This window comes from Chrysemys picta, chromosome 1, assembly GCF_011386835.1.
Source record: "Chrysemys picta bellii isolate R12L10 chromosome 1, ASM1138683v2, whole genome shotgun sequence".
NCBI classification, from domain to species: domain Eukaryota; kingdom Metazoa; phylum Chordata; order Testudines; family Emydidae; genus Chrysemys; species Chrysemys picta.
Window position 1 is genome coordinate 147,781,419 of NC_088791.1, and position 10,579 is coordinate 147,791,997.

At 46.1% G+C, this 10,579-nt stretch overlaps 1 protein-coding gene across 1 annotated transcript; it reads right to left on the minus strand.

The window, feature by feature from the left end:
- Positions 1–2,089: 2,089 nt before the first annotated feature.
- On the minus strand, positions 2,090–9,935 carry LOC135976534 (butyrophilin-like protein 1). The gene is made up of 4 exons (XM_065572683.1): positions 9,789–9,935; positions 7,289–7,696; positions 4,883–5,167; positions 2,090–3,914 (listed from the first exon to the last, which is right to left on the minus strand). Exons 1-4 carry the CDS (start codon positions 9,847–9,849, stop codon positions 3,880–3,882), a joined length of 789 nt encoding a protein of 262 aa, XP_065428755.1. The 5' UTR covers positions 9,850–9,935; the 3' UTR covers positions 2,090–3,879.
- Between the last annotated feature and the right edge of the window lie 644 nt (positions 9,936–10,579).

A 10,579-nucleotide genomic window follows, 5' to 3' on the forward strand; every position in this document is an offset into this window, starting at 1 on the left:
CTGCTCCCCCATTCACCCAACCCCCATGCATCTGGACCTCCCATACCAAGCCTCACCCCATACACCCAGAACCCCCCTAGCCCTCCATACCCAAACCCTACCTCATTGAACTTCAACTCCTGCATCTGGATCCCCCAGACCTCCTGCCTCCAGTCCCCCCACCCCTTTGCCCAGACTGTCCCTCACTGAGCTCCCTACATTCAAACCCTCACCCTGATGAGCTGCACCACCCAGAGCCCCCATATCCACACCCCCATACCTCTGACCCCCAGTTAGCTGCACCCAGACCCCCCCCCCCCCAAGCCCCTCTCCCCCAGTAGCCAGACTTCCCTGCTGAGATCCCACACCCTTCTGCTGAGCCCCAACCACTTTCACCTGGAAGCCCCTGCAGAGTCCCATTGCCCCTGCACCTAGAACCCCCCCAATGAGCCTCTGTGCATCCAGATCCCCCCACACCTACACCCCTCCCCACTGAGCTGCCTGCACCCAGATTGTCCCACACAGAATCCTCTCACCCCATACCTGGATCCCCCCACACTGAGCCCCTCCATACTTGGATGCTGCCTGGTTGAGCCTGCCTGCCTGCCCCACAGCTGGTGTGCCTGGCGCAGAGGGGCAGGGCTTAGGGTGTTTCTGGGGCTGGGGCAGGCCCAGGCCTTGTGCTGTGTCGGGTGCAGCCTCACCATTGAGTCCGTGCCCTCTGGGTAGGGGGTGGGGAGGCTGCAGGGTGATCTCCCACATTCATGCAGCTGGTGGCCTATGCTCCCCACTGCCATGCTGGAGCCTCTGCATTTATTTATTGACAAATAAAACTTGCAGTTTCAAAATATTGTGTGCATAATTTTTATTTTTTAGGCACAGAATGCCCTCAGGAGTGTGGGGAGACGGCAGGGTAGCCAACGCTGATATCTTAATAATTTTTTCTACTGATCTCTCAATTTTGGACCATGCAATAGAGTATAGCGGTCACCACTAGTGCACACATCTTACATTTGTATAATGGTATATCAGTGAAGGGAGTCTCTGGATGGAGCTGATACGGATTGTACTGTGTTAAATAGAATCAAAGACTTAGTCCCATCTAGCCCATTGCCGGAGGGGTCAGTACAAGGTCATCTTTTGACAATGGGTTTCTATTTTCACATAAGGAAAACAGTGGAAATGTTTCATTTTTCCCCAGGCCTTTCAACTTCCTCCTTTTGTCTTAAGTGCAATATTCTGCAGAATGACAGCTGCAAGCCACAGTGAACACAAAATCAGAGACTGACAAAGGAGAGCTGCTTTGCCTCTATCTGTTATGAATGTGTTAAGTAGAGCTGGTCAACACTCTGCAATTGAAAAATTATCTAATTGGAAAATGTGGCAAAATATTTCATGGAAAAAAATGTTGTTTTGGGGTTGTTGTTTTCCAATTTTCTGACCAGAAAAATTCTAAGCTAAGTCTATTTGGAAGGAAAATTTTCATGTTTCATTTTTGTTCTTCATTTTTTATTTCTAGATTTTCAGGGGTTTCCCCATCTCTCCCCATTTATGTTTCACTGGAAAAAGTTGGGAAATAGTTTTGGAGGTTTTTAAAAGTGTAAAGTGCTTTTCTCCCACCCCCTCACTTTCAAACTATTTTATGTTCTCTTCCCCCTACTTTTCCAGTGGGGGATGTGAGGTGGGGAAAAAGAAGTGAAAGTAGGAGAGAGAGGCAGACCAGCAATCCTGAACCTGGGAAAGCCAGAACTCTTCAGTTTCTTTTTGACTTAATAGTATTTGGGTTTCTGGAAACTGAAGTTTTCATTATGGTTTGACATCTTGAAACAATTGTTTCCATTTTGTTTTAAAACCCTGATATTTTTCAGTTGAAAAACTTCAAGGGAACTTACCTATGAATCCTTTAGTGGTATAAATGGGCTTTCGGCTAAGGCAATGAGTTTCTGTCATTCATGTTGCCCAAGTACACATTATGCATTAGGGGTTTCACTGCAGCACTATCAAAAAAGTTGATATCCCCTTCTCACAAGTCCCAGTAGTGGCAGAGGCTTTTGTCAAGAGGCCAGGAACTTTCCCAGCTATAAAAGTAAAGGAACCAGGTCTTCTCCTACTGTAGTCTGAAGAACACAGACTAGGGTTTGCATATGCAGCGACACAGATGGGCAGGCAGAGATGTGGGGGACACACAAAGCAAGATCTAATCTGGGGAGTTTCTCCCTAATGCTGTTAACCTGTTATAAGAAGGGAGAGATCTCTCAAGTTCCACAATGTAGGAATAAATACAGGGAAGGGGAGATTTTGAATAAACTGCATTTTATAAATAGAAATGACAATTGCTTATCCCAAAAATCAGCACTATTGAATATTTTAAATTAGACACTAACTAGACAAAATACACTTAAAACGCTGCATTGGCGCAGCCGCACCACTGTAACGCTTTAATGGAGACGCTATAAGCCGACAGGAGAGCGCTCTCCTATCAGTGTAGTTAATCCACCTCCCTGAGAGGCAGTAGCTGTGTTGGTGGGAAAAGCTCCCCTGCCAACATAGCACTGTCTACACGGTGGGTTAGGTCGGTAGAACTACGTCACTCAGAGGTGTGTTTTTTTTTTCACACCCCTGAGTGATGGAGTTACACCAGTATAGGTCTGTAGTGTGGCCTGGACCTTAGGCTGGGATTTTCAGTGGAGTCTAAGGCAGGTCTACACTACAGAATTCCTTTCGTATAACTACATCGCTCAGAGCTGTGAAAAATCCACACCCTTGAACAACGTAGTTATACCAACGTAAGCACCAGTGTAGACAGTGCTATGTTGGCAGGAGAACTTTTCCCGTTGACACAGCTACCGCCTCTTCTGGAAGTGCATTAACTATGCCCATGGAAGAGCTCTCAGCTTAGAGTGTCTTCATTCAAATGCTACAACAGCGCAGCTGCATCGGTGCAGCGTTGTAAGTATAGACCTGCCCTCGGGTTGTTAAGTGCTTAAATCCCATTGCAGTTTAGTAGGAGCTGGATGCCTTGCTCGTTTGAACATCCCAGCCCCAGACAGGTCAACAAAAGGCATGTTGTAGATAATGATACACAACTAAACAGCCTTACTTGTAATGGTTGAACTCTCAGACATCAGTTTTGAACCTGCACCTTGAGTGCCCAAATCCTCTATTTGGATGTTGCAATCAGCAATTAGGTACCTAACTGCCATTTATATGCTACTTTGAGTACCCAGAGACAGGATTTAGACACTGTTACAGTAGCTATGTTTGAAAAATGTACACATGAACAAAGGTGAGTGTTCATCCACTGCTTCTTGTTTTGTGCCTCTGAAAGTTTTAACAGTCACTACTGCCAACACTGTGCATGTCTACAAATGAGGAGTTACACACACCAATACAAACGCTGGCTGTGTCATTCTGTAGACCATGTGTACTGTTTCAAGGCAACTAATTCATTTTTAAGCCTTTTGTTTCGTGACCAAGATGTTAACTTTGAACCTGACACAGACAGAGCTACACATGTGGGCGTGTATACACAGATAGACATGCTGATAAATATTTTCTAGCTATAGGTAAATTGTGCCAAATGGACACTTTTTAGACACATTGTTTTGTGACTATTTTATTTTGGGGTTTTACCTAAGGCTCTTTACGGTATTTCACTCAGAGAAACGGGGTGAAGATAGATTCAGTCTGTGCGCAGTAGGACCAAGAGAGAAGCTGGAAGATATTGTCTGGAACCTGCAAACCTCTGATGCCCAAGAAACCACTGTTTAAGGCTTCTCTTACTACCTTACTTACTGGCTAAGCCTGACTGTCTCATTTCCCTGCTCCTTAGACAGACAGGTGTAATGTAAAGCCATGGTGGCTCCTATTTGCAGATGACTGTTCTCTCCAGGCGTGTTTCTAGTAGTGGTCGGACATGTGACTGTATCTCCTCTCTGAAAAAGGAAAAGAGGAGAACAGTGGTTGAGTGTTTGGATGTGGCCTGTGAGCTGTGCCAAGATGCTGCAGTGCTAGGACCTGCAGGTAGGTAGCCAAGAAAGAGTTCCTATCCCCAGTGAATGTCCTGTTGTGGGTCAGGGACCTTGCTAGAAAAGTTTTGGCTTTTGCTGTGCACAGCTTGGGGAAGCACCTGAAAGTTGTAGACTCTGCTTCTTTTGTGCATACAACTTTCTAGCATTTCTGCTCTTAATACCGAGCCTGAGGCTCTGATGTATACCAAGTATGATGGATTTTGCTGCTTGAAGGCTGGAGTACCCAAACACCAGCTACACCAGCAACTACCCAGGAGCCTCAGAGCCATGTCTTATTGGTCAATTTGCATACAGAAAACTTCATTAAGGTGGGGACTGAGACTGCTGCTGCTCCACAACTGAGCCTCCTGCTCCCCCTGCCCTTCTGGGATATGCAAAACCCTTAACCATTAGAAAACCAGGACAGGCTCAGGGAAGGTCTTCTCACATATCCCATGTTATGGGGACGGAGGATAATATCTCATACGTGTATGGTGGAGGAGTCCACTCAGCTGGTAATTAATACTTAGGGCCCAAATCCACAAAGGTAAGTAGGCCCCTGACTTCCATTGATTTCAACAGAAGTGAGGAACCTAAGTATGTTTGTGGATCTGAACATAGCTCTTTATATAGCACTCTTTATCCACAGATCTCAAAGTGCTTTATAAAGGTGGGTCAGTATCATTATCCCATTTTTCAGCTGGGGAACTGAGGCACAGACAGCAGAGTACCTTCCCTGAAGTCCCACAACAGCTCAGTGGCGCAGCAAGGACTAGAATCCAGGTCTCCTGTGTCCCAGTGCAATGCCTTATCCATTGGACCACACTGTTTCTTACAGTGAGATCATTGGGTGAATCCCATTTTTACTGTCATTCCCCAGAAAAAGGACTCACTTGGGATCTTGTGGATGGATCTAACTGGCCGATTAAGCTCATCCTCCTCTTTAATGTGGCAGATGTAGATCTCATAGAGTTTCACAGGGTATTTCAGGATGGACAACACTCGGTGAGCGCCGTCCTTCTCCTCCTCCAGGATTTCCACTGTGGAGTAGCTGGTCAGATCCTCCTCCTTTCGGTTGTGCCATGTCACTTTGGGCATGTGATACCATCCCTCAGAGATACACTGGGCCACAATTTTATCATTGATTGTGCTGAACTGCACCTGTGGCTCTTCAGCATCTAATTATAGTGGAAAAACAAAACAATTAGTATGTTTCTAATGACGCCCCCAGTAGTAATTGCTCTGTTAGTGATCTAACAGAAATGTTGTTCTGTCTTAAAATTAAGCTGGAAATGTCTGTGATGAATGTCTGTAACATAATGGAAAGTGCAGCTAGCCAGTCATCCTCACTGTCCTCCAACCCCTGCCCTCTCCCAGGGTGGCTCTAATTTGCTGAGGGGAAGACTGAGCCATGTAACTGGGACAAAGCAGCTGGAATCGGAGCCTCACCATGGGTACGGATTTAGAGTTCACAGCAAATCTGAAGAATTAAAAATAGAAACTGATCAAAAAGAGGGAGGAATAACTTTAGAGGAGTCTGAGGGTATGGCAGGATCATACAAATGACTCCACTAATCTCTGAGAGCAGCTTGAGGAGCTCTTCATTTTTTCTGCACCTCCTTCCAAACTGCCTGGCCTGGGGGAAAGCACAGCAGGCACATTCTTGAGGGTTACTTCATGTAGGAAAGTGCCACTCAGTAATGGCCCCATATTTATGGGTGGATCCAGAGATCCATTATAAGCCCTATTTTAACCTCCCTCCCTCTGGGCTCAGAGACTGTACAATATAATTTGTAATGGTTAATATTAGCATAAAACTTGGAAGGGATATAAAAGCTCATGCTTCAGGGATTAAGCCAATCTCTAACTACTAGAGGTTAGGAGAAGACTTCCCCAGTGGGTTGGGTGGGTGGATTATCCCACATCTACCTACTGTGCGGGGGAGGGGAGGTCTTGTACCTTTCTCCGAAGCACCTGGTGCTGGCCATGGTTGGAGACAGGAAACTGGCCTGGCTGGACATTGGGTCTGATCCAGCGTGACAAATCCTACTATTTGGACTCTGAAGTGTGTGTGATCACTTTCACAGGACAGTAGACTTGTCAGGAAAGTTGAAGGAAATTGATCAGTATTTGAGAGATGTCTTTGGAAATCCCTCTTGTTTGAATTTTAAACTAAGTATATAATATTTTAATGGGGACCCCCTCTAACTTAAAAATGAATTAAATGTCCATGTTGTCCCATCAATCCCACTTCGAAGGCTCTGCGAGCCTCATTAGCCCAGCAATCTCCTTGTAAGTCTCATTGAAAGTTAATGGGACTTAGATGCCTCAGGGTGGGATTCACACAAGAGATTTAACTGCCACTGAAGGCACTTAGGCACCCATGTGGTTAAGTGTCTGCCATCCAGGGCCAGCTCCAGGCACCAGTCTGGCAAGCAGCTGCTTGGGGCAGCTGAGCCGGAGAGGGGTGGCAGGTCCAGCTATTCGGCGGCAATTTGGTGGATGGTCCCTCACTCCCGCTTGGAGCGAAGGGCCTCCCACCGAATTGCCACCGCAGATCGCGATCGCAGCTTTTTTTTTTTTTTTTTTTTGGCTGCTTGGGGCGGCCAAAACCCTGGAGCTGGCCCTGCTGCCATCAAAGTCCCCAAGGCACCTAAATCTCAGTGTTTGGGCCGGTATGCAGCTGCCTAAATCCTGACATCGCTCAGCAGCTCAGCACCCAACTCACATGTAAGACCCAGCGAGACTCACGAGCTAAATGTCTTGCCCCTGTCTATCTTGCCTGCCGGGCTGGTCAAGTAGGTGTGCTCAGAGCACACCTAACACCACACAAAAGATGCCAGAGAAGGTGATGATTTCCCCACCCCCCCAACCTTTAGCCCAGGGGTTAAGGCACACATCTGGAATGTGGGAAACTGAAGTTCAAGTTCCTGCCCCACATCAGGGAGAGGGGAGATATATCCAGGTCTTCTATATCCTCAGTGAGTCCTCTAACCACTGGGCCAGCATTTAGTGTACATTGGTGGCTTTAATCATCAGCTAGGGATCAACAATCAGCTATGCCCAGGTTAGGTTTCTGCCCCTTTCCTCAGAGCTGTTTATTGTCTTCACAAAGACAGAAAAGGGTGCAAAAAGTAACACAACTGTCTGTTTAGGTGTGCAGCCTCTGGTCCTCTAGCCTCCAGGTAGGCCCCATTTCGGCCCCACAAGGACCTGAACCAAGCTCTCAGGAAGTGAGAGGCTAGTGCTGATCAAAGACATACACTCTGAAGTAGAAATGGAGACAGAAACATTCTTACCATCCACGAGGAGCTTGATTATCCTTTCTCCCCTTCCCTTTAAGCTGGTAGCTGTGCATTTGTATATTGCCTGGTCAGGAAAATTCACATGTTCCAATAAGAGTGAAAGACTCCCCTGAGAAATGGCCTCCCAGTCTACCTGGACTCTCCCCTCGTACTGGGAACTTTGCTCTTCCAACTGCTCCTGGTTGTTGCTAAAACTGTAAACCACCTTCGAAGAAAACTCATAGAAATCATGCAGTGTTAAAAAATATTGATAATATTCCCGATCATCTTCCACCTCATATTCCTCCTTGATATCCTCCCTCTCCCAGGAGAAGAAAAGGTCATCTGTGCCATCCACGAAGGAGAAATAGCAGGGTAAGGTAACAGCGCTGTAGGGTCGTGCCCTTAATTCTTCCACAGCCTCTGGGAATGGCACACAGAGTTAGTAATCATTCAATCAGGCAGCGACCAACACTGTGCCCGGCTCTGGACTTCAGATTTACAGGACTGCTACTCCAGAGCTGCCCACCCGGCCTCTGTGTGGCAACTCCTTGTGCCACTGTTACCTGCTTCCCATTTCACATGGTCTATATTACTTATGCCAAAGGCCTGTGCCAATATTTCCCTAGACCCAAGGGACCACAGGCACCACAGACTTAGGGGGACCAGAGTTACTGGCATGAAAAACGTGGTGTCATAGGTGGTGGGAAGGGGTGAGCATAGGGTGAAGAAGTTCAGGACAGGGCGGGAACGTTCATAAGGGAGCAAGGTGCCTTTCCCCCCTGTAGCAGCGCAGCCGGGCTAAGAGTGGCTCTGACGCTGGTTGACAAACTAATGGGGTTTGTAAGCTGGTAAGAGGCTAGGCTGGGCCTCCAAAACTGGCAGCTTTCTGGTTTCTAAGGGCACCTCCTCACTGGGTTGGGAGTAGTGGGAAACAAGCACGATAAGAAGGGTGGGTAAGGGCTGGTCAAGTTCTCCAGCTCAGCATCTCCTTCAGGGCGCCAGTCTGCATCGGTTACCAAAATTGGCAAACACTTGGGGGGGGGGGATTCATTCATCCCAGTGCAGGGACAGAGGGGAGGCAGTTTGCATCTCCCCTGTTCAGGGCCCAGTGTGGTCCCTGATGCAGGTTAGGGCAGCCCAAGTTGCACTGCTGCTTCAGTAGCCCTTAGAAGGCTTTGCCAGGGCTATGAACCACAAGATGCTGGTCTGCTCTTGCCACCCACCCTTCCCATTTGCCTTCATCCCAGATCCAGAACACTCCCTGTGAATGAGGTTGCTATGGGGTATAGGAGCCACCTGTACCAGCAGTATTCCCTGGGGTAGATTTACACATCTTCTTGCCTACCTCAAGGGGGCTGCCAAGAATGAAGAATGAAGTGTCAGAGACAGACTCTGAAAACAGGGACAATTCTAGTTTCCAGACACACATGGTCACCCTACTCATAAAACAGCCTACTTTATCTACTGTGTTTATAGAAATCTCAAAACCACAGACAACCAGATACAAACTTGACTCTTCCCGCTCTCCAAACACTAGATGGAGGCTCACAAGTATCACAGGAGACAGGCTGACTCCAGATGCTTACCACTTGGAATGGGTGGAGGCAGAGGTACAGTTTTTTGTGATACTTTGGCCATAATTCCCATCATTTCATGCATTTAGATTTTTTTTTGACCATGCTCGTATTGTAGAATTGCCTGGCCTTCCAACACTGGGTTGTTAGAAAACTATAATGTTCTAAGTTGGTTTGTTTGTTAATTTATCAGTGCAACCTTATAATCTTAACTCCAGTTTAACAAAGTCTTTTCCTGGGCTAAGCAATTTGTAAGGTGAGTCATGGTAACAGCCTGCCGAAAGCATTTATTTATTATGATATTTATCGTGCATTTCTTAATTCCAAGTACTTTACAACATTTTAAAAACTAACAATAATTTAGAACTACTCATATTCCAATATATTCATAGAACTGTCCATTTGCCAGTAAACAACCCACCATGCTAGTAGGAAGGCGCAAACACTAAAAGGAAGTGAGATCATCTCTGGTGATATACAATGGTGTAACTAGGAGAAACTGGGTGAAATTAAACACAGCAAAATTTAGGCTGAATCTCAGGAAATGCTTTCTGACAGTGAGATGTCTGAGGCTGTAGAATAGTCTCCCTGGAAGAGGGGTGGAAGCCCCTTTGCTTGTTACATTGAAAACTAGACAGGACAAAGACTAAAAAAATATTCTATAGGGCATAATCTTGCCATGGTGCCCAGATGGGGACGGACTAGATATGACCTAATAGGTCTTTTACCTCACTAACATCTGTGATTCCAAGTGTCTGTGAAGATAATTTCATTTTCCCTCCTAACTTGGATGTGATCATTCAGCTGCACATTGAAATAGCAATGTCTCCATATATTTCAATGGTTAGACATTCAGGCAAATGCATAATTGCCTCATGAGCATTTCATCTGAACTCAGAAAACACAAAACACCCTTGTCTCTACCCTCATCCACTCACCTGAGGGAAAGCTCAGCAGCAGGAGCAGCGAGGCGTGGACGGACACCACAAGGAAGACCATCCTGAAACCTCAGAAAGAGGGTTTGTGCCTGGACTACTGCCCCAGCTCCCAAGTACTCTGTGCCTGCTAGAAGGTCTCAAGGGAAGAGGTTATACTGGGCAGACTTCCAGGATCTCTTGGCAGGCAGGACTGGCATTGACAGCTGCATCTCAGGCTTCTCTTCCCTGTGCTTCTAGAATAATGTTGTCATAAACATACAGATAAGGGTAGCATAAAATCCCTCTTTACCCTGTAAAGGGTTAATTCCTCTTTTACCTGTAAAGGGTTAAGAAGCTCAGATAACCTGGGTGGCACCTGACCAAAAGGACCAATAAGGGGAGAAGATACTTTCAAATCTGTGGGGGAAGGTTTTTTTTTTGTCTGTGTCTCCTGGAGTCAACAAGGAACCAAGGCAGGGAAAATACATCCCCCCTAAGCCATATCTAAACTAAGCATCTAATATTGCAGAAATAGTAAGTAATAGCAAAGAAATGTGTTAGATTATCTTTTGTTTTAGCTTGTGAATTTTCCCTCTGCTAAGAGGGAGGTTTATCCCTGTTTTTGTAATTTTAAAGTTTTGCCTAGAGGGGAAATCCTCTGTGTTTTTGAAACTTTTGTTATTCTGTAAAGTACTTACCATCCTGATTTTACAGAGGTGATTCTTTTACCTTTTCTTTAATTAAAATTCTTCTTTTAAGACCCCGATTGATTTTTTTCATTGTTCTTAAGAGCCAAGGGTTTGGGTCTGTGT

Excerpts from the sequence above, each read along its gene's own strand:
- LOC135976534 (XM_065572683.1), bottom strand. The coding sequence starts at position 9,849 with ATGGTCTTCCTTGTGGTGTCCGTCCACGCCTCGCTGCTCCTGCTGCTG. Across the intron at positions 7,697-9,788 it reads GCTGCTGAGCTTTCCCTCAG|AGGCTGTGGAAGAATTAAGG; the intron begins GTGAGTGGATGA and ends TGCCATTCCCAG. Across the intron at positions 5,168-7,288 it reads AATCAAGCTCCTCGTGGATG|ATGCTGAAGAGCCACAGGTG; the intron begins GTAAGAATGTTT and ends CACTATAATTAG.